The sequence below is a fragment of the Sinocyclocheilus grahami genome, unplaced genomic scaffold (genome assembly GCF_001515645.1).
Source record: "Sinocyclocheilus grahami isolate Dianchi unplaced genomic scaffold, SAMN03320097.WGS_v1.1 scaffold675.1, whole genome shotgun sequence".
NCBI classification, from domain to species: Eukaryota; Metazoa; Chordata; class Actinopteri; order Cypriniformes; family Cyprinidae; genus Sinocyclocheilus; species Sinocyclocheilus grahami.
The window spans coordinates 59,179-83,208 of NW_015505854.1; the positions used below are offsets into that span (position 1 = coordinate 59,179).

At 37.2% G+C, this 24,030-nt stretch overlaps 2 protein-coding genes and 1 long non-coding RNA gene across 5 annotated transcripts; 2 read left to right on the forward strand and 1 right to left on the reverse strand.

Moving 5' to 3' along the window:
• The first annotated feature begins 1,437 nt into the window (after positions 1–1,437).
• LOC107559149 (RNA-binding Raly-like protein) lies at positions 1,438–19,945 on the forward strand. Of its 3 annotated transcripts, XM_016242888.1 has the most exons (7): positions 1,438–1,539; positions 3,807–3,911; positions 14,945–15,096; positions 17,855–18,010; positions 18,228–18,367; positions 19,012–19,060; positions 19,150–19,945. In XM_016242888.1, the coding sequence occupies exons 2-6, from the start codon at positions 3,844–3,846 to the stop codon at positions 19,045–19,047; spliced, it is 552 nt and encodes a 183-aa protein (XP_016098374.1). In that variant the 5' UTR covers positions 1,438–1,539; positions 3,807–3,843; the 3' UTR covers positions 19,048–19,060; positions 19,150–19,945. The 3 variants fall into 3 exon arrangements, with proteins under 3 accessions (XP_016098374.1, XP_016098376.1, XP_016098373.1); XM_016242890.1 differs by lacking the exons at positions 19,012–19,060; positions 19,150–19,945 and having other exon boundaries at positions 17,855–17,968; positions 18,228–18,434; XM_016242887.1 differs by lacking the exons at positions 19,012–19,060; positions 19,150–19,945 and having other exon boundaries at positions 1,438–1,533; positions 18,228–18,434.
• On the reverse strand, positions 4,007–14,596 carry LOC107559150 (uncharacterized). Its single transcript, XR_001605567.1, has 3 exons — positions 14,529–14,596; positions 10,440–10,442; positions 4,007–4,017 (listed from the first exon to the last, which is right to left on the reverse strand). It is a non-coding gene; the product is annotated as an uncharacterized lncRNA (long non-coding RNA).
• Positions 19,740–22,125, forward strand: urahb (urate (5-hydroxyiso-) hydrolase b). Its single transcript, XM_016242874.1, has 4 exons — positions 19,740–19,772; positions 21,021–21,159; positions 21,763–21,899; positions 21,981–22,125. Exons 1-4 carry the CDS (start codon positions 19,740–19,742, stop codon positions 22,068–22,070), a joined length of 399 nt encoding a protein of 132 aa, XP_016098360.1. The 3' UTR covers positions 22,071–22,125.
• Positions 22,126–24,030: the final 1,905 nt, after the last annotated feature.

Below are 24,030 nucleotides of genomic sequence, written 5' to 3' on the forward strand. Positions count from 1 at the left end.
TGAATAAATTACACAGAAATTCCTTCATCTTTTGTTTCACGAATAATGTGTAAATTGTTACACTGAACTACTATTTGACAATTTATGCAAACGTTTTTTTGAATGATTTACACAGAAATTATTTTTTCTCATGTTTCACAAATGAGGTATACATTTTTACACTGAATTAAATTTGACAATGTCAAAGGCTTTTTGAAGATTGTTTTTCTCATGTTTTATTAATTAAGGCATACAATTTTTTTAAGACTTGTCTTCTGGACAACTGTCTGATCAGCAGTCTTCCCCATGATTGTGTAGCCTAGTGAACCAAACTGAGAGGCCATTTTGAAGGCTCAGGAAACCTTTGCAGGTGTTTTGAGTTGATTAGCTGATTGGCATGTCACCATATTCTCATTTGTTGAGATAGTGAATTGGTGGGTTTTTGTTAAATGTGAGCCAAAATCATCACAATTAAAAGAACCAAAGACTTAAACTACTTCAGTCTGTGTGCATTGAATTTATTTAATACACGAGTTTCACAATTTGAGTTGAATTACTGAAATAAATGAACTTTTCCACGACATTCTAATTTATTGAGATGCACCTGTATACATTCACGAAGCTGTTCCCAAGCTGTATTTATCTGAGGACAAGTGTTTGTAAACACTAAGCTACTGCATAAAACAAATGTGGACTGCACAAATGATTATTTTATATTTTTTGCTTCATTTATTGAATAGTTGCAGTTATGGATTCAATTATAGCTACCAAAGCATTCAAAATATATATCTTTTCACAGAAACCAGGCGTTCATTAATCATCCCCTCAAACGTGTTCCCCACGCAGCCGCATTTCTCAGAAATCACAGCTGTCACAGACGACGGCTTTTCAAATCCCAAACCCACCACAGTTTTACCTCATCAGCGCTTTACAAGCGTGATTTCACTCGGTGTCTTGACTGGCTGGAGCGCAAAGCTAAAGTTAGTTCTTCATCTGTCATCCTCTCACATTAACGCAGTCGCGAGGGGGAGCTCAGGGGGGATGCATTTAAAGCTCCCCGAATAACGAGAAAAGAACCAGTCAGCTGTATCATGTTAAAACGGAACCGGACAGTTTGATATTAAGTTATCGTTTCGTTGATTTTCTTAATAAGGGCGCCTGGAGGAGCTGTGGCGAACGCTAATGAAAGAACAGAGGCTGCTTGAATGCTGAAGCGAGACAGTGATGGATGGGGTCTCAGATGAATTTTGCTTTACAACTTTCATTTTTCCCGTCTGGATTTCTCCCATTCTCTTCTACAGGGAATGGATCAGTCCAGAAGCACATTTAAACCCCCTTTGGATTTGATGTGCTGGCAAATGGTACGAGCCCCAGTGTAGAAAAGCCATTAACTCCAGTGTATGAGCTCTCTCTCTCTCTCTCTCTCTCTCTCTCTGTGTGTGTGTGAGGTTAAATAAAGAGTGCATTTCGAGGGAATCTACAGCAGATGAGCGGGATGTTCAGAATGTAAGACTGTAATGACCCCGTTGAGAAGTCAGCGTCGCAGTCGTCAGTGTAAGTGTGAGTTTTTTCCTCTTTCTCTCACTCTATTCTCATCTGCATTTTACAGGAAGCTGAACTGCTGTCAGATTGGAGTTGGTATTTTTTAAATTGTTTTCTTCATGGTTTGCATATTTGATTACTGCGTTCAAAAACATAAAGGTCGTATTTCACACAAAAAAAGAAAGAAATTATCATTTGTATAAAGAATATGAAGTCTTCTTTGCATTGTGAAATTATCATGAGAATGAAACTAATTTCTGTTAAATGTATCTTGATTTGTTGTGTACAGACATTCATTTTTACTGATTAAGCAATAACAGCTGGATCCAGATAAGATGATTTTAATTCCTGTTTACTGTATTCATTGTAGTTGTAATTACTGTTTACTGTTTTCATTGTAGTTGTAATTACTGTTTACTGTTTTCTTTTTAAGATAAGATATGGATATTTTTGTATTATTTCAATAGAGTTGTATTCATTTTTAAGCTTTAGTTATGTGCTTTTGTCTTTTTTTAAATCTATTTTTGTTTAGCTTAAATGTATTTTTGGTCCATATTTAATTTTTAAACAGGTCTGTAAAAACATGGCCCAATTTTAATATAAAGGCATTTTCCATATTGATTGTTCGCAGGTGTTATACCTGTATTACGAAGCACACATTGTGTTGTGTTGTCGCGTTAAAGGAAACGTATCTTAACAGATAGTGTCCTGGCAGAAAATTACCAATACATTTTCTAACTTTATTTCTAGTTTCAGTTATTTTATTTACATTTTTAAAGTTTAAATTTGTCATGTAATATTTACATTTTAATTCAGCTTCATTTCAGTTAACAAAAACAGTTTTTAACAACAATGCTAAATCAACAGTGTTTTTATTTTTTAATTTTTTAAAAGATCAGCTAGAAATAGCCAGTGTTGGGGGTAATATATTACAAGTAACGCAAGTTACGTAATCCGATTACTTTTTTCAAGTAACTAGTAAAGTAACGCATTACTTTTTAATTTACATTACATTACTTTTTCAAATTAGTAACGCAAGTTACTTTTTTTCCAATGTATTGATTGGCAGCTCTGCTGTCCCCATGCTGAGAGAAATCAGATGTTACTGTAGTTCTAAAATAAATATGAATATGCATTAATTCATCTCACTCACAAAAGATTCAGTATTCCTCAAAATGAATAAAAATAATGCAACTCAGAATATGACGCAAACCTGCAATAATTAAATGTTAAACAACACAAATATGCTTTATGTATTTAATCCCATTCTATTAAGCAATGTCTTTGTTTCTGACCTTCGATGATCCAGTTCAACCGTACTAATAAGCACAAATTACTCCAGACAAACATTTGTGTCTTTGTTTATTGCTGAAGTGTGTTGAAATGTCTTCTTCTGCATTCTACTGTACGGACGTAAATTTACTTTCCCTTCAGCCTGAGGCTGATTCATTTCACTTTTGGTGTGAAAAGGCTTTTATATTTGCCAGAAATATAACTTTTTTATTTTAAAAACAAACAAGCAAGCCCTGTCCAGATTTAAAAAGTAGCGCAAAAGTAACGTAAAGCATTACTTTCCATAAAAAGTAACTAAGTACCGTAATTAGTTACTTTTTTTATGGAGTAACGCAATATTGTAACGCATTACTTTTAAAAGTAACTTTCCACAACACTGGAAATAGCACCTTATCAGTTGCACATTTTCACAATTTACACTGTAATAACATACAGAGAGAGTAATATTAGGCTTTTTCAAGTTTTCATGATTTAGGCACTGTTACTACTAATGTGTTATTTAATGTGAGAAGACAAATAATAGTACACAAACTCAAAAGTGTATAGGCTTTGTAGACAGACACTCGCGCACATGCACTCCAGTTGTTTTATTGTAGTCATTACTTGTTAAATGGCCTATATCACTAGGACAATGATGCATTCGTGGTGAAAGTGCACTGAATTGTGTTCACCATGTGACAGAGATATTAATCTCAAAACACAGATGATTAACCCTAACCAAGCAACATATGTTGGCTAATAATGTAATTTCTGTAAATCCTATTATACTGAGCCTGTCTTTCTTTAAATATATTTTGACAATTCCTATTGTAACTAAACTTATTTTTAGTTTTATTTTCTCCGTTCTAACACCCTGATACCATAACGTTTTCATTTATTCTGTTTCTTGATAGAGGATACAGTCATTTTTTATTAAAGAGCGAGGCAGCGTGTGTCAGTGTGACAGAAGGAGTGTTGTTGTATTATTCAGTTCATTGTTGTTTTCCTTTCAGCGCGCACTTGTGCTGTCTCTCTTGTTTAGACGAAAGCATGACGGGAGTTTTGCGACCCTCCAAACAGAGATCCGGTATGAAGCGACCTCGAAATGAGCCTTACAGGTACATCCACACACACTCATTTCTCACAGGCATATTTCACAGCTCATGTCATGAAGAAATATGAAACATCTGCTTCCTGAGGGCGTGCGTCTCCAGTGCTCTTCCACTCATATTTTTGACACTGTGCTTTTCTCACTCTGATTCTCTCATCTTTGTCTTTCTCTAGTCTATCCATCTTTTTTCAGCCCCTGCCAACATCAATTTTTCGGGTGTTTTTAATATTAGGCTCTGTTCTGAGTTATGAGCTAGAGGACATTTCCAGTGCAATTTACATTACAGAGGTATATTTTCGAAACTGTGACTGCAAACTTTTGACTATCGGCATGAAGTCTGGTCCACAGCGTTTTTTTCCTATAAAAACCTAACGACTTTAATCACGGAAAGAACTACAATGAAGCATTGACATCATCGAATTAAAAAATGATGGAGAAATATAAAACTATCGGTTTAAATATGTTGATGTCGAGAAACAGTATATTCTACGTCAATTGTAAAATGTGCAAATGTACACAAATATTTAAGTAGTTTGGGAGCATATGACTATGTAACATCATTCACATTGCTTCATGCGATTGGGTTGGTGCTGAAGTGTTATTTTGGTGCAATTGTCGCAATTGCGATTTTTATTTTATTTTTTGCAGAATCATGGGTAATGTAGTTTTTCACAGTTTAATGACTAATGATTACATCAATAAATGTATTAATGTAGTTATCAAGATTTTTGCATCAAAAACATAATTTAGAAGTAATAAGCTATTTTCTGTCCTGTTTTTAACCCCCCTCATCAGAACACTCTGTTTGAATAGGCGTGGCGGATTGTAGATTGTGATTTAGGTTAAAAACGCATAAATATTTACATCAAATGATCTGTTTAACCGTGTTGGTTTAACATGCAAAGCAATAGTGATCACATAATGAAAACAGTTACTCACACTTGTGTTGCAGCATTACTGTCGGATCCAATATAGTCGGCACTGCATCATCTTTAAGTTTCACACTTTCTGAAAATCCAGCGTTGAATTTTGCCTTGTTTGTAAACGAATCCGCGATAAAATGAAGCTTCTTACTGACACGGTCTGGATCTTCATTCAAAATAAAGTTCATCAACTCTTTCCTAATATTGGGATCAGATGCAAGGCAGTGCAAAGACTATTTTTCCACTGCTTGGCACTGAACAGCGTCTTGTTGTCTTTTTCGTTTCGTTTCTGCATTGACCTACGTTTGTTTTAGGTTATTTACACGACATGCAGGAATCGGTGGGCGGGGCTAAACAGGCAGTGATGTCAAAGCAGGCACTGATGTTTATCCACACTATTACGTCATAGAGTGGCACATTCCACAAGCTGTTGTTTTGGCAGGCTGCCTTCAATATAAGCTGTTTTTAGACTAACAAAACTTTTGAGTTCTGAAACTTACAGGATGTTTTTTTAGTACAATGACCTCTTGTATATCAAAAGATCAAGGGAATTTGGGTTTCTCAGTTCATGACCCTTTAGAAATCACTTCCCCTATAGAGGAAATCAATGTGATTTTACTTCCGAAACCTACCTGTTGCACCCTATTAAGAACTGGCCGCTTAGACAGGAAGAGAATGTCTGACAAAAAAAGTATAAAAACTAAGCTTTGTAGACTTTACTTTACTTAGTTTAGACATTTATTTAATCAAAAATACTATTTACATTTACAATTATGCCAGTAACTTTTAACCAGAATTGAATTTGTTTAGAAAAGTACACTGTGTTCATGACCCTTTAGAAATCACTTCCCCTATAGAGGAAATCAATGTGATTTTACTTCCGAAACCTACCTGTTGCACCCTATTAAGAACTGCCCGCTTAGACAGGAAGAGAATGTCTGACAAAAAAAGTATAAAAACTAAGCTTTGTAGACTTTAATTAGTTTAGACATTTATTTAATCAAAAATACTATTTACATTTACAATTATGCCAGTAACTTTTAACCAGAATTGAATTTGTTTAGAAAAGTACACTGTAAAAAAAAAAAAAATCCATAAAATTTACGGTAAAAAAACGGCAGCAGTGGTTGCCAGAATTTTACCGTAAAAAATACGGTGGCAACATTTTAGGTTTTACCTAAACAAAACCAGCACGGTTGTGCTTTTTTCTGTGGTTTTCCTCTCTGTCAGAGGAATACTGATCTGAGAACCTGATTTGAGAATATGTGATTCCATGTGCTTTTTTCCTGCATATGTTATCATATCAAAAATCGGATTTGGGTCACTTGAACCATGTAATGTAAATGCGGCCATAGAGACTTGGGCCCGAACATATTAGCAACTGCATAGCAACACTGTATAGCAATCTGCTGGTGACTGTAGCAGCATTCGCGTATACAAACATCTATGATAAACACTGTTTATATACTGTATTACAGACCGAATTGAACGTCCTTTATCTACCCGCAATGCACTCTAAGAAGTACAAGGTCTATAATGCAGTTTCACAGTCCATTTAATCTCATTTACCTTCCTAAGCATCCTACCAGCACTTAAACACACACTCTCTCTCACACACACACACACACACGAGCGCGACAGGAATTTACTCCACTTATTTGCATAATGTTACAGGGTGGCTTTGACTGGCGTCTTCTCTCTTGGCTCTTGGCTCTGGGCTCCATATGACTCACGCAGCTGCTTATTTGCCTCTTGTTAAGTGTTTTCACACACCAGGAACTTTGTTCTCTATTTCAATCTCATCAGAAGATCTGACGTCTCATTGGTTATGGCCTGCGGTCAGATGCTGTTGTTACTGCATTAGTGTGCGCTGAGATTCCACACGACCCCTGGATTCTATCTGCATTTTAAACACCCTCCCGTAGGGCCAAGCATCCCATCGTAGAGAGAAAACCTCTGAAAATATGTTTGGCAGCATGCATTAGTGTGGCCCACGGGGGTTTCTCTAGTGGCCATTTTTTTGCTTGGAGATGTGTGTGTCTGCCATAACAAAAGTCTAAATGTAACCCTCTAGTGTGCACTTTGTTGCCTCTGGCTAACAAACCCGTTTCTTCACTTTGGAAGCATATAAGAGAGCAAAAATGATTCATGAGGGATTACTTTTAATAAAAATGGGACGTTTTTTTTCTCTGCGCTCATTTTAAAATGTGTACTGTGTCAGGGATGAACATTTTTGCTCTGCAGAACTGCTCACTGAAAACGAGCTCTTCAAAAATACAATTCATATTTGTCAGTGAGTGAACAGATGCAACTAAATGAATATGGATGCAGACAATAAAAATAGCTACTGCAAATACTTCAAATATGTTCAGTTTACATATTTTAACAAATATGTTAGATTTTATTATATTATATATTATTAAATCATCTATCTTTTAGTATTGACTTACCATTAAAGTAAAATCTAAGTAAAAAGTAAAACTTGTATCCAGTTCTGTTCTATTGAATTCTGTCACTCTGGCAGTGAGTGAAAAATGTGTATGACAATGTTTTACATAATAACCCCTTATCTGTTATCTGTTATTTTAAACATTGTAACATTTTTCTACTATTTTAACATACTATTGTAACATTAGTTGGAAAATTTAAATAGGTGCATATATATGAATAAATACAAAGTTCTGTTATGAAACTCCAGATGGCGCAGGCTGATAGGTTGCTACTCAGTCTGATAATATCACATCATTATTCACATGGCGCAGCTGATTGGTTTCTTTTCACATCAACAGCCAATGAGCTCGCTGCTCAACATCAAATACTTGGCTTGTGCTTGCTGTAGCAGTTGCAGTGAACTTCAGAAATCCTTCACCTTCCCCAGCTCCACCTGTATAGATCTGCTGCAGGGTAATCTCATGCATGTTATTTCACATATGTTATATGGGCAGCAGCAGTATTATTTCTGTATATTACCATGCTAAACTCTCAGAGAGTTGTCATGACAGAAATATTAATATTTTCATAAATAAAAATGTGTCTTGCCATACAATGAAAGTTTATTTACACCACAGAATAAAAATTTCAAGAAGGTAATTGACTTTTTATCTCACAATTCTCAATATTTGTCTTGTAATTTTAAGATTATATACCAAAATTCAGACATTTTAGAATTGCGAGTTTATTTCTCACAATTATGAGTTTAAAGTTTACTATGTTTTTTTACCTCAGAATTGGGAGTTTAAATATTGCTATTGTGAGTTTACATTGAGCATTTCAGATTTTTTTTTTTTATTCACATGGTTTGACCTCATACACATGCTTCTGAGAAAAATGTCAGCACTGTGAGATAAAAAGTTGCAATTACCTCATTTGTATTTTATTACATAAAAAAATTAATAAATAAAATTGGGATTCGAACTCGGAACGCCTGTAGTGCAACAGTGCTGTATGTCGGCGCGCTGCCCACAAGGCTGTTGGCACCAACTTACATTAGATTTTTACATATTCTTATAAAATGTGAGTGGTGCAAAAGCTGCTGCCCTAATTTTTGGGTGGTTGTCATGTTGATGCTAAGTGGTTGCTAAGACATGTTGAGTGTTTTTAGCATGAGTGTTGTAGTTGGTTGCTAGGGCGCTGCTATGTAGTTGTTAGGGTGTTATGTGTAGCCCAAGTTATAAGAGCCCACCCTTACGTCTTCAGGATTTTCTGTTGTCCAGATATGGTTGGGTTCCTCAGTCAATGGCATTTTATGGTATTTATGGTAAATCTGTCTGACCACATTGAAAAGGAATAAATGAATAAATGCCAATGAAGTTTATTTAGGTTTAGGGTTTGGTTCAAATCCCTCACCCTAATAAATGAGCAACAGTTTGAGTGATAGCACTGTTAAAGAGGTTCAGACACTAGGACTGAGAAGCATTTGAGGCTCAGATCTGCAGCTGAGAGCAGGTTATTTTAAGAGCTGGATGTCACTGTCGTAAGACTCTTTTATCCTGCAGCTTAGAGCAGCAATCTGACCCAGTCTGATCCCATTGCAGTCTAATGTATATCTCCCTCAATCACCGTAGTCCTCCGAGGCAAAGTAATTTACAGCTCACTATCTGTGGATCAGAGAATCTCTCTGGACTGTGTTGAATACATGGAAAACTGTAAGGGCCATAAAACAGTGGAACAGGACCAATATACTATTTGAACAGCACATTCAACCTCAGAGCAAAGCAGAAACACACAGGTGATCACGCAACAACACAATGAATGTTTGCTCACTAATTCATTAACTTGTGATGTTTTGTTCTGTTTACATATTTTAAGCTATTATATGTCTTTTTTTCAGTTAATGGTATATGTATATACCATGGAGACCAATTAAGTTGGAGACAAATGAAATTTTTGCCACTTTCTGCTAGAGAAACAGAACGGGAATGCTGTATACTCTTCATATGTGGATATGGTTATTGTAGCAATAAAAACATGTAAAGGTGCAATCCACCCAACAACAAAAATATAAATCAGTCAACCAACCAGCCAACTACATACCAACCTTCCTATCAATCAATCAGTCCATCAGTCAGTTCGATCAGCAACTTATAAATCAGTCATTCAATTAATCAATCATAGACTAACCAACAATAGAATCAATCTACTAACTAGTCAGTCCGTCAACCAACCAACCAACCAATCCGTCCTCACAGCCTCAGACGTCATGCCCATTGGACCATTGGCTGAACATCTGATGCATACAGGAAACACTTCAGCAGATTCGAAGTCATCCTCTGATTGGTTGAATTCTACAGGATTTCTGGGAGACGTGCATCATGTTTTTTAATGGTCTGCCTGGAAACAAAGTTGTCTGATTGAAGAAGAAAGCTGTCGTATTTACATCGGTGACGATGAGCATTTATCAAGATCAACTAAACACTGGATTCTTAAAAGTATGCGAGGTTCACACCGTACTCTTTAAAATACATCCAAGAGTTTTGCTTGAGGCACGGTGGAATCTAAAAGAGGAATTGCGTGAACATTTGGCCGGTGTTATGCAAATCTTCCCACATCGTGACGTAGACATGTGGGGGCATGTTAGAACGAGGCGTTTTAGGAGATCGTGGACCAGTCTTAACTTTTATCAAGAATATCTCTTTGGGTTTGAGACTTTAGTCTTTGCAACTTTAGGGATCTTATCTATTCACGAACAGCTTGTAACGCTCCAAAGAGAAAGGAAAACTTGAAATCGCATCATATGACCCCCTTTAACTTGTCAACGACTGGATATGGCAAGAGTCGTATTCTCTAAGCCTGGCTAACCATTTGTCAGAATTTGGAAGGTATTCCTAAAGATCCAGTTTTGCTATTTGTTTGCAACCTAATATCTATTATGGAAGCTCAAAAGAAATACCTCATTGAGAAGGGTATATCAGCTACATGTGTGGGCAAAAATGATAGAACAGACGCTGATATGGCAGTTGAATGATTTAGTCTTGTGTTTAGTTCTCCAGAACTGCTTGTTGGAGTTAGTTGTTGAGATATATGTTCCAAACAGATGTTTACTGATCCGCCATTGTTGTTGTAAACTCATGAGACGTTTGTGAATTAATCATTTACCGGTAGGGTGACCATACATCCTCTTTTTCCTGGACACATCGAGGCCAAGATTTCTATATTGCCTACAACATCCAGGTTTTTGCTTTGTTTTCCTGTTTTCTTACTTCCTGAAGGTAATGACTGGAAAGCAGTTTGACCAATAACATGCAGGCATTTTACATAATCAACCAATCGTGACACGTGATCTACAGAGAGTGGTCAAAGCGATTAAAATATGTGTACATATTAGGTGTGTTCAACTAGAAGTGGCGATGCGCAGACTGATTGGTGTATGACATGGAAGCTATAGAGAGCAGATGGCTCTCGTACCACGAGAGCGATTCAAAAGCATAAGGAGCCATCTGCTCTCTATAGCTTTCACGGTACTTTAATACCATACACGTCTCATGCTTCAAGTCAAACAATGAATGATTAAGCAATACAGAAATCCTTGCCAGGTTGTGTCTGGGGAAAAAGAGGAGGTATGGTCACCGTATTTACTGGTTGCACACCGGTCTGTTATGTAGTTGTTAGGGTGTTATGTGTAGCCCAAGTTATAAGAGCCCACCCTTACATCTTCAGGATTTTCTGTTGCCCAGATATGGTTGGGTTCCTCAGTCATATGGCCTTTTGGGTGGTCCCATTCTAAGCGCTCATGGTTCCCAAGCCTTCTGCCATCAGTCTAAAGGTCTGTCTATGTGAAACTATCAGTCAGTCAGTCAACCAACCAATCCAACCCAACAAACTACCAAATAATCAACAAACTTACCAATCAATCAATTATCAGTCAGTCAGTGTACCAGTCAACCCAGTAGTATTGTGATTGTTTTATCAACCAAGCAACCAGCCATTCAACCAATCAATTAATGAGTCTGTCTACCATTCAACCTACTGATTGTTCTATCAACCAACCAATTATTCAGTCAAGGCTTGTCCAAAAACCCACACTTGTGGTCTTGCCACTTCAGAGCGTGTGCATGCAACAGGAAGTAAGTGTGCAAGACCCAAGTCTTAAAAACTTTAAAGTGCAGTGCCCTTAATACACACTAAATCCACTCCGAAGCAGTACTCGAGCCTAAGTGTATCCCATCTCATATCCCCTGCATCATGTTCTGGAAATAAATTTAGACTTTTTGCAGAGATCTCGCGGAAACTTTGTGGTTTAAGTTAAATATTAATAATTATATATTACATATGATTTGGTCAAAAGTGTTGCACATTTTATTGGTGCAAAGATGAGTATGTTTATTTTGTACAACATTTGGAACTGCTTTTTATCACTTAAGCACCACAGCTGCTAAATTGTGGATCTGTTATAGTGACTACTGAACAGACATTTAGAAGTTCATTTTAACAAGCAATGTATTGGAAATCAAAATGAAGCTTCGTAAACACTTGCATTTTGATAACACTATATGTGTCCCATTGGGTAATGGAAAGTTCTACACACACTTGAGGTCTTCATGCTCACTTGAACACTTATACAGGAAATACAGGAGATAAGTGGTCAAGTGGTCAAGTGCAAAGACCACAAGTGTGGGTATTTTGACAAGCCCTAACCTTCTGACTGTTCTCTCAACTAACCAACCAGCCAGCCAACCAATCAATATATTAGTCAATCTACCAATTAACCTACTGACTGTTTAATAAACCAGCCAACCAATCCATCACATTTTACTGTTTTAATTTACTGTATTGTGCTGTATTTAATTTTACAATTTTCACTCAACCAAACAAACAAATCAATCAGTCTATTAATCCAGCCAATTAACTAACCAGTCATTCAACCAGCCAGACAACCAACCTGTTAGTCATTCAGTCAGTTAACCAATGAACCTACTGACCAGTCATTCAAATGTTGTCACATTTAATATTATTACATGAACTAACAATGAACAGTTCATTGTTCATTCATATGTGTTCATTAATGTAAAAGTATACTTAAAATGCTCAAATGTATATAGAAATGAACATTAACCAAAAATATGAAATACTTACAAAATACTTTAGTTCATTGTTATTTCATGTTAGTGCATTAATTATTGTTAACATATAGAGCATTGTTGGGAAGTGATATCAGATTGCTTAACTATTTTGTACGTTATCTGCTTCAAAACAAAATGTGTTTTTCACTCATATCCAGTCAGCACTTTAGAAAAGCTCAGCAGGAATGTCTGAGTCACTGGTATATGTGCTGTTCAATTCTCCATCAGTTGTATTGTCATACTAATATGATCTCTCAAGTCATGTTGTGAGGTTCGCTCAAGCGTGATCCAAAGCCAACCGCATTTACAGATTTCAGGTCTGTGGACGCAGCAGTATATTTCAGTTGTGGGGCTTTTCGTTATTTTCCCTTACATCTGAAATGCTCATGTTTTGATTTTTAACCGTGCTGAAATAGCAAAAGAGTTCCTTCCACTCCATTAACCTCCATCCCGCTTCTGTGAGCCCGATTCATTTCAGCCAAACCATTTTCCCCCTGTGTGCACACTCGATCTGAATTAATCAATCTGAATTACCTCAGGGCAAGAATCAATCATGACAAACACACAAAGGACAAGTGAGCAGTTTCAGCTTCACACTGTTCAATACTGTCTGTTCAATGTATTTGTCCCAGCGTGCTGTTTAACACCTTCTGTCCTGCAATGATCTACACAGCGAATTTAGTGAACAACAAACAGATGCGCTAATGATACAGCAAACTATTTCTGCGAGCTACAATGATAAATCAGAATGCTTGTGCCAATTCAATATTGTTTTATAAAGCTAAACCTCATAAAGAGAGATACTATCGCCGGATGATGTCTTTATGGCCCCTGCTGTTCTACAATTTATTGAACAGCCAGCAAATCCATCTTCGCAATAAAATGAAAGCTGATATGTGTCCTGATGTACATGAATGACCGTTGATAGAAGCGCATACAGTGAAGCGTTTGATTCAGATGCGTGTGGCGCTCGCCTCTCTCTCTGTGAGCCGTCAGACAGAGACTGAACTCTGGATAATGAAGCTTGTCTGAGAGATCAGCCTGTCACTTTAGAACAAAATCTCATTAGTTTTAAGAGACCTCTCCGTGTGGCATGTGATCCCATTTCCTTCACTGAGAGAGAGAGAGAGAGAGGGAGGAAAGACAGCAGGAGAATGTATTAGCATTTTAGCAGAAGGCCTATGCGGTTCTGGAGCCGTGGCGTAACGGTTAGCTTGTGCGCACACACACACACACACACACATATGTATGTACAGTATGTGTGTATCAGCTTTGCATAAATTACATTTTAGTATATATTCAAATATTAAAATAACATATTAAAACAGAAAGTAATTATTTTATATTAGAATAATATTTGAAAATCAGTGAAATTTTAGTATGAATTAACATAGTTTTTTTATTATTTAGATTTTTTGCCATTATTGTCTTCATATGTCTGTATAGTTTTTATTAGAGTTTTAGTTTTACTTATCTTATTACATACAGTTTAAATTAATTACTAAATTAAAATGGCAAGGTTAAATTGATTTTATTTCAATTAATGAAAAAGTTTTTCTATGGTTTTAAATTTTAGTTTAGTTTTTGTTAACTAATACTAACAATGTTAGTGATTTTGAATAATTTTCTTAGTTAACAATTTTAGTTAATGTTTGAGTAATTTTGTGGTGTTTTTATAATTTTTACTATGTGTGTGTGTGTGTGTGTGTGTGTGTGTGTGTGTGTTTGTGAGTGTGTGTTTTTCATGAAATAAAACGTTTGAATGGTAAAAAAAATTAACAATTAATAAATAATTTTATTTGAAAGAATTTCATATGAGGCTTTCTTATGATATCAGGACACTTTATATACCCACCCAACATATTTAACTTTGAAATTTAAAATGGTAAAATATGGTAACCACGCTCTTACTCCTTGCGGAAAGCCTTATGTACCTAACAAAAATTTAGAATTTAAGCAATTTAATTTAAAAACCATAATATTTAATCATCTGACTCCCAATGGACATTTCAGTTCTGCAGAAAACTGCAGCACTTTCTTTAGCTGCAGAATCAGTGTGGGCCTGCTTATGCCTTTATTTCTGTCTGGTCCCGTCTCTTTCGCTCTATCCTAGCCCGTTTTCCTAATTGCATGCTCCATCACGCTCTTGACACCAGCAGCAGATTTCTCCCAATCTCTCATCTCCTGATATCTCTCTCCGGTCACAAACCGCTAGGCCTTAGGGCATAATGGGAAAAGTCTCCTATTTCAAAGACCCTGCTAATCTTTGAATAAAAGCTCTTTGTTGCCAAGTTTTGCCGGAGATGTTCGCAGCATGCCGAGGATGTGACAGAGCGGATAAAGCTGGAGACGTAGAGGGATCAGTAAAGTGCCATGCCGCTAATGTATGTATCATGCAGAGGCTGCGGCTGGCATGCATAATTAGCTGTGATGTTCTTCAGTCGCGGAACAGGAAGTAGGCCAGGGCCTGCCAATAATAACCGTGCCTTGTGAATCAGAAGAAAATCTTCCTGCCGTACTTATTTCTTTCAAATCACTTGCCTGGTTTTCATTTTCAGGGTTTTCGACAATCAACATGTTCCGACCGTCCCATGTGACTTTGCATCTTTTCGACGGATGTGTTCATCGCCCTCTTCGTCTTCCGCAGCCCTGCGGCAAAGCAGAGAAAAACCTCAGAGCAGACACAAGTCCAGGAGCAGAGGAATCCAGCGTAAGATGCACTGACATCTTTCAAAGCTCAAGATAAAGACCAAATAAAGACCAAAATTGAAGTTTTAGAATATATACAATTAAAATATACCACTTTTCCAAGAAAAAGGGACTGAATATAATAATGAAAAATGCTCTCAAAAACTGAATTTGGCTATTAATAGCAATTATTACACGGCTCTGTGGAATTCTTGATTCTGATTGGTCAATCGCGCCATCCAGCGGTATGTTATTCCCAGATAACAACCGCCAAATTGAATAACACAACGCTCATCCGGGTACTACGAGTTAGCTTGACCGGTACTACTTATATGCTTAACGAGTCACTCCGCTATCGTTGACTGTCTGGCGCCATCTTGTGACTGAAAACACTTAACCACCGCGTGTTACAATGGAAGACTTCAGCATTAATTTGAACATATATGGTCAATCTTTATAATCTTTTTAGCCGTGTAATAAGCTTCTGTTATCTCAGAATAAACCCCTTCAGGCTGATACAAGACCCCTCCACTTCTATGCTATGTAAGGGATAAATGTACATTATCTCTTACATAGCAAATTATGGTTTTGCTGGGCTGCGTAACGGTTATGCGCCATTCCAATTTCCTGTTTTGATAGAAAATCCACAGCGTCTACAATGGCCACAATTGTTGCTACATAACATGACAAAAATCAAAGAAAACTTTTCATTTATTTATTTTTTTACATTGTTCATGGAACAGGTTTTTTTCTGAAACTTTTTTAGAAACCAAATTTTAGTTGGACATAAACGAATGTTTGCATCACCAAGAAAAACGATATTTTTAAAGCATTTTTAGAAATTGACGTTTCGAATGTTCAAAGAACATTCAGAAATAACGTTTCCATAACTCACTGGGAATGTTAGCAAAACTTTGGTAGAACATATTGTCCAGTCCAGTTGGGAAACCTGTTTGGACACAATTGTAATCTTTCATCTGTTACAGTTTGTTTTACAAACAATACACTTTCAAATGTAGACAGCCTCGAGCTGTTGCGATGACCGATATGTGACAAGGTCAAGCCCCTTCGTAGAAACATATTTGTCAAACCAGTGACAGATGGGGAGCAGGACAGAATAGAACAGTTAGGAAACCCATTTGGAAACAATTGTTAATTTTTGTCATTTTAAAATGTAGACAGCCTCAAGCTAATGCAACACGACAGTGGTTAAGCCCAGTTTAGACACATTTTTGCTCAACCAATTACAGATGGGAGGCGGGACACAAAGACCAGTTGAGAAACCTGTTTGGAAACAGTTACTTTTAGCTTGTTATAGTTTGTTTTAATAATTACACATTGTAAAATGTAGCCTCAAGCTTTTTCAGCTCCAAGTAATTCAACAGTCGTGCACGGTGTTGACACAATATAATGGTACAGTCACATTAGCCAAATTTCCGCAAAATTTTGCATGCAGTAGGTCCATTGGATACTGTAAATAGTGTAGCAATGTATACTTTCACATTTTTTTCGCCCACACATGAAACTCACGACTATGCGGATTCCTATTGAAATGATTGGATTTCGTCTGTGAAATTTCCCTAAGAAACATTAAAAGAATAGAGTTATAAACTGAATAAATTTGATATTGCTGTGCAAATTCAAGTTAAAATGTCAGTATGTTTATAAACAAGCTGCCTGAGCAAATTTAAGGTAACTCTATCGCCCCCTTGAGTCCTGGAGTTTGTCACAGTGAGAAAGCATATTATATAGAAAGGTACAGTGTTGCAATGCATTAGCATTGATGTTTGCGTTTGCGTCTCATGGTAAATATCAGCATCGCATTACAGTGTTTTTTACCCTTAGATTGTGTCTTGGTGAATGTTGCTCATATAATCGTGTTTTGGTGAGCGTCTATAACTATGTGCATGCATGCACCTCTGCTGACGAACTCCAGATGGTTTCTTCATTAAAATCCTCCCTCCGCTATAGAACTACTCCCTCAGTAATCAAACCTAGCCTATCACCAAAAGCAATTATAGCAAATTAATAGTGCATGACCAATAAGAAGCGTTTATAGTGCTTTATTACAAGCCCTAATAGTTTTTACTGCCAGCAGATCGCAGTAGAATGAGTTTGCCTTTGTAGCTGGGAGGTCAAACCGCTTTTTAATGGCTGGTGCTGAGCTGGAATGGGATTTTTTTTATCCAGCTGGGATTGGAGGGGTGTTTGAGTGGTGTTAACACGCTGTGGAAAAGCGGTCCAATCTAAGTTTCCATCATTAGAGACATTAGATTAGAAGAGTTGCTTATATCGGGGCTTCCTTATTTGTCTCTTGAAAGTCCGACAATTGAATCTTTTGGATGAGGTAAGCTGAAATATAAAATTTTTTATGCTATACTATGCTTAAAATGGTGCAAGCACTCAAACTGTGGCTCAACCAATGGTGTGAGTTTGGGGAGGGGCTACATGTTTGTCCAACCAATGACAGATGGAGGGTGGGGCATAAAAAAAAGTTGGGAAACTTGTTTGGAAACAGTTATTTTTGCAGTTCATTTGGTGCTGCTTCTTGCACAGAAATGACATGCTTTATCACAAAATCCACTATTTTTTTGCGCACTAACTGCTAGGCTACATCTCAGATGTCTTTACATCTTTATTTAAAGCTGCAGTGTGTCATTTCTGCTTCACTGGTGGTGGCAAATTGAAATGCAATATGTTTGTTAATACTGTCTCAATTAGTTAGTCGCTAGAGTCGCTGAACATAACATTAATGCTCGCCAACCTCCTTCTCTCTGCAGTGAGAATGGAGGAGCTGATGTGCATTAAGAAAGAACTGACAGTGATTAAATCACAGATAGACGAGCTGCTGGACAGTCTGGAGCGGATGGACCCTCAAAGCCAAGAGCTGGCCGGTAAAACGCTCCTTCTTTCATCATCAGATGCACCTTGCAAAGGTGGATTATGAACCAGGCCAGTGGGGTCTCCGACTGTCTCATATTTGTGATGTTATTTGTCATTATTTGGACATTAAGTCTCACATTTTGTGCAAGGGGGGCCTCTGAAGGGGGTGTTGCTTCAGCGCCTTGGCAGCTTTTCTGTCCTTGATCTTCAGTTTTATGTCATTTAGCGTGTGTGTGTGTGTGTGTGTGTGTGTGTGTGTGTGAATCTCAGGAGACGGTGTGGCGTTCTCTCCGCTCCATGGCTCTGTGAACAGTGCGGACGATTCGTCTGGTAGCCCTCCTCCCCTGAGGACAGACAGAGACACACAGAGCCCACAGACTGCAGACAGCAGTGATGAAGACAGACAGCATGTAAACACACACACACAATGGCTAATGCTCAACTCTTACTCAAACACTTAGGAACAATGTGATTAATGTAATCGTGAGACCAGATTAAATCAATCATATACCCATAAATTAAGTCTGCATTTTTATAAATTTACTGTTAAATTTTCATAGTTAAAGAAGTTGTGGCCACTGTCAAACGTAGTGAAATTAAACATTCTGAAGATTGTGAAGCTTCTTACTATTACTGAAGGACATTTATATATATATATATACACGTTACAATTCAGTCAAAAATGCTGTTATTGTTATTTTTATGTTACTTATTGAGTGACATTTTTCGCATTACTTTTATAATAACCACATTTTTGTGCATTACAGTTGTCATTCTTATAATTGTGAAATGAAATGAGAGGTTAATGACAGGTTTCTTGTAATAATTATGGCGATGTAAACTGTGGTTATCATGATGAATTTAAATTAAATGTAGATTTTGAATCAGGCTTACAAAGCAACATTTTTATTGTAATTGATTGATTGATTGATTGATTGATTGAATAAAACATCTTTCAACAATATTACAGGATATAAAAAAATGGTATAATGCTATAAAATGTTTGCTGTTTTACAGTCTATCCATGACATTTATCCATGCATGTGTTTTCTAGGTTAATTACTATGAATCAGATATGCTCTATATGTAAAGACAGGTTTCAGGTAAGTTGGAACCTGTAATTTTTTTTTTTTTTTTAATAAACTGCCAAAATGTTGTTCCCCTCTAAATGTTCTGTTGCTCTTTCTCACAGATTCCAAATTCAGATACCAAGTTTTGGGTAAAAGGCACAGGATCTCTAACGATGCTCTAAAGAAAACGATCGGGAAATATATTTGGATCAGTTCCAGATATCCAGATCTGTTGAAACTGTCATCATGTAAAGTGAACATGAATCCGGTTTAAATCCAGTTGTGGAACAGCGGTTTAAACAGACCAAAGCTGCTGCTGATTTATGAATTATATGAACACAAGCTGTTTTTTTCCATGATTTCAGTCAGTAAAACACTGATACGACTCGAGATCAGGATACAATTAAAGCACACACACACACACACACACACACACACACACACTTGTTATTGCAAATATCCTACATAAATTATATTATGGTTCTACACAACAGCTCAACTGAAATGGGTTATTAAATGGCTCATGCTAATAATATCTACGTATATCAACTGATAGACCCTGGTATATTGAAAAAATTGTTCAATTATGTATATTTATGAGCCAAACATGAGATTTAAGATGTGAATAACCACTAATTTTAACCCAAATGTCTTTCAAATTCACAAAATGTGTAATAATTGTTACATAATTCATAATTTTGGAATTGGCACAATGACTACCATCTACCTCTGTTGTTGGTGTTTGGTCAGTGCAAGTGATGTGCAAATATTTCCCATTAATCTCTCGCTCTGGCCAGTTTAGTTTTATGACTAGATTTACTGTATGATAAGGATATGTCTTTTTCTTCATGTGAAAAATGTAGTCGAGGTTTTTCTTCTTCACTTCAAGTCTTTTGAAATAAGTCATGAAATAGTGATTTCCTGCTGAATGGTTTTTTGTTTGTTTTTTGTAATACATTACTGTGGTTATGTAAAATATTGTGGAATGCTGTTTTGTTTGTATCACTTTGTCAATTGCATTGTGAATGTATTCACCTACAGAAATAAAAATACAGTCATGTACAGTATGTTGATATAGAGACTCAAATGTCTTTTTGTCCAAATATAATGTTACGGACAGAATTGTAATAAAAGTGTTAAAAGTCATTATCTATACAATCACCAGCGTTTTGAATCAGCACTTTAGGGGAGATGATTAAACTTCTATTTACAAGACATTTTAACTATTAACTACTTGTTGACTAATGATCTGTTAAGCAATACATAGTGTAATGGTGTTAGTTAATGTTCTTAAAGAAAACATTGCTTTTCTTTTTTTATATATAATAATGAGGGTCTCTGGGTCTGAAAACCATTGATCCATATGATTCAAACTGGTGCTGTTGAACAGTTACCTTACTGTATTATTATCCTTATTTTTTTTCACACATGTAAAGAACCAAATCAAACAAGTTTCTGGAGCTCGAAGTGCATCTGTCCTCAATCAGCATTTCAGCTCCATTTGTCCCGCTTTCTTGCATGTGAAAGACTTCAAGGTATGACTGTAGATTCAAAACAGCTTTTGTTTTGTGGTACTTTATATTCGAAAGATTTGTTTTACTAAAATGCTTTTAAGAGCTGTTGGCTTAAATATGAACCCTGTGTGCTTCCGCTGGTTTGTTTGGTTGATGAACTCATTGAAACTAATCAAACAGTGAGTCCGGATCAAACAGAGCACAACCAGAGGACACTGGATTCTTAACAGGTAAGACCTTAACATCTTCTCTTACACACCCTTTCAATCGTTTAGTTAGAAGCTGGTGTTCATTGCACAAGTTTAAAATTAATGTTGTCATGTGTGTGTTTTTTTTTTTTTTTATCGACTAGTATTGTTTTTGAGGGGTTTTGAATAATCCTTTAGTGAATTAATACTTTCTGACTTGAAAGAATCAGATGGGGCAAATTTTATGAGGATACCTCTCTTTAAAATGATTATTTCTCTATGTGTTTTAAGGTTTACAGCTATGGGTCCTTCAGTGAAAAGCAGCAGACACACGTGCTGAACACCGGAGACGGGGTCCCAGCGGCAAGAGTGGCCCTCAGTCTACACCGCCTGGACCCCCGCATGGCCATCTGGAACCTCATGACTATCGGCTGGGTACACATTTATTGATTAAAGCTGAAGTGTGTCATTTTGGGATGTTTTTAAACATCTCGACCAGCCTGACAAAGAAACACTGACTCAACTAATGATCAATAATGTGTCTTACATTATTTTATTCTTATTTATTGCTGGTTTTATGGGTCAGGAAGTTGTGTAATAGGGGTTGTTCCGTTGTGCACTGTGACTTTTGATATACTGTCTGCATGCTTTGCCCCCTGTTTAGTATGCTACATATGTGATTTATGTGCTTATTTATTTGTGTATATGCAGCATACACTAAGCCCAAGAAAATTGTCCCCTAAGGGGACAATAAAGTATATGGTATCGTATCGTACCGTATCGTAATGATGTGAGTTTGGGGCAGGACTATCTGTTTGGCCAAACAATGAGAGATTTATTTTTTATCTAATTTAAAACAGCCACTGAACAGTCATACAATTAATAATGATTAAACGAAAGTACGTTATTGTTTCTGTTGTAATTCCGAAAACTGTTACCTACCGTCCAAATTTTGGGTCAAATTTTAAGAGGTTTATTATTGAAACCCTGGAAATTTGCTGTTATGTTAAATACCGTGCCATTGATTATTTCAGGAACACAAATGAGGATGGACGCTGTCCAGGACTAATAACCAGCGATGGCTTCACTCCAGGAATGTACAAGATCCGCTTTGAGACGGGCCAGTACTGGGAGAGTTTGGGACAGTTCAGCTTTTGCCCATATGTTGAGGTTTGTGAATAGTAGCGAGCTGATGTAGGAGAGATTGTATTTACGCAGTCTGAATATCAGACATGATAGTAATGTCACTGAACTCTCTTCACTGTTAGTGATGCTGATCAGAGCTTGCATGTGCCACTGCTGGTCAGCAGCTACTCATACAGCACCTACAGAGGGAGCTAGTGAGCAGCCAACGAAACAGTAACACTGGACTCGGCAAACAGTGTTTGCATTTGTCAAGCTTTTTCAATTACATTTTTAAATATTCTTGATTTATCTTAATTGCAACTTTGAGGGCCCAGTTGTGGATCTGGAAGTTCGCTCTGTGATTTCTTCGAATTCAAATGTGGTCGTAATGCTGGCTGCGCCCAGCTCTAAAAAAAAAACTGATTGTGGTCCTCAGATAAGCTGAAAGTCATATTGCACAAAATGTGCACAAAGCCATTTTCTTTGAGTCCCTGCTGCGCTCTTCAGAGTGTTATCGTGATTTCTTCGAATTCAAATGTGGTCGTAATGCTGGCTGCGCCCAGCTCTAAAAAAAAACTGATTGTGGTCCTCAGATAAGCTGAAAGTCATATTGCACAAAATGTGCACAAAGCCATTTTCTTTGAGTCCCTGCTGCGCTCTTCAGAGTGTTATGATTGGTTAAATGGCAAGCTTGCATCTGATTGGCTACAGAGTATGATGAACCCAGAGTAGAGCTGGCAGGAAAGTCTCCACAATACACAACAGATACCCAGACAAACTAATAACAGAATTCCCTAACCTTCCACAGTTTGCATACAGGAATACATTTATAAACCATAAGAAACAAATGAATGCAGTTTTCGGGGAAATATTGCCCCACATATTTATTTATGCAAATTTCAAAACATGATTCATGGTTCAACACAACACAAATACTCACTTCTCAAGGGTTAAATCTAATGCCAGCTTATCCTCAGTCACAGACAATTGAACACTGGCAGTGCTGTTGGTCGTAGAGTGACGTAAAAGTTACATTAGTTATTTAAACATATTCCACAAGCCAATAATAAATATATAGTTCAGTCATGAAACTCTAGATGGCGCATTCTGACAGGGTGTTAACGTAACTGATGATATTCAGAGAGTTAAACAACTTGGCACAAGCTGATTGGTTCATGCTGCATATGCAGCCAATGAGCTAACTGCCTTGCATTCATATGGCTGGCTAGTATTCACTTGAGATTCCTGCAGCACGCTTTCAGAGTTCTCTGAAACCCTCCACCTTCCCCAGCTCCACCTGTATAGATCTGCTAGGGGTTATTTTATATGCTATTTGTGCAGCAGTATGTCTTAAATACTCACGGCACCGTATCGCCGTATGCATTGGCAGTAGCAAGTTCCTGTACTTGCTTGCAGCAGCAGCAATAATCTACAACTACAGCAATAACCAACAGCAGCAGCGTAGTAGATCTGTTCCGCCAAGACCAAATACATTAACACTGTCATATCCATGTCACCATGCTAAAATCTTCTGAGAGTTGTCATGATTGAATTGAATTTAAACAAATTAATCTGTACAAAAGTTTGCATACCCTTGGTTCTTAGTATTGTTTTCCTTAAAGGTTGGGTATGTAATTTTTCAAAAACACTTTAGAAAACAGATTTGGGCCGAATAGCAAAACAAACTTGTAGCCAATCAGCAGTAAGGGGCGTGTCTACTCGTGATGTGGAGGAGAGAGCTTTCAGTGCATGGGACGGACATTAGCCGAGCCGAGCGACAGAAAGATAGAGATGGCGGATAAAAAAACAAAAGAGGAAAACGTCTGCGGAACGATAAGGCAAGAAGTAGGACCCGTGTAAATATCGGATCAGCTTTCCAGCGCTGGAGAGAACTCGAGGAGCGGAGGCCTGCGATCGGCCTGCGGACGCCGAGGTTGCTTTGTTTCTTATCAATGGGTGAGTAACACCGTGTCTACAACAGCTAAAGTCTGCCTACACTGGACGCGATCAAACCACCGGTGAAAACCATTTGAAATGTGTCAGCACGTCATAAATAGAACCTGGCAGGAATTTTCTGTCGGGATTTGTTGCGCCGCGCTGCTCGCGTCCGAGCTCGCGTCCGATGTAGACACGGTGTTACATTGGTTTTGCTTTGTTTCACAGAACTAATCGTTGC

Excerpts from the sequence above, each read along its gene's own strand:
- LOC107559149 (XM_016242887.1), top strand. The coding sequence starts at position 3,844 with ATGACGGGAGTTTTGCGACCCTCCAAACAGAGATCCGGTATGAAGCGA. Across the intron at positions 3,912-14,944 it reads CCTCGAAATGAGCCTTACAG|GGTTTTCGACAATCAACATG; the intron begins GTACATCCACAC and ends TTTCATTTTCAG. Across the intron at positions 15,097-17,854 it reads CAGGAGCAGAGGAATCCAGC|TGAGAATGGAGGAGCTGATG; the intron begins GTAAGATGCACT and ends TTCTCTCTGCAG.
- urahb (XM_016242874.1), top strand. The coding sequence starts at position 19,740 with ATGACTACCATCTACCTCTGTTGTTGGTGTTTG. Across the intron at positions 19,773-21,020 it reads ACCTCTGTTGTTGGTGTTTG|GTTTACAGCTATGGGTCCTT; the intron begins GTCAGTGCAAGT and ends ATGTGTTTTAAG. Across the intron at positions 21,160-21,762 it reads CTGGAACCTCATGACTATCG|GGAACACAAATGAGGATGGA; the intron begins GCTGGGTACACA and ends TTGATTATTTCA.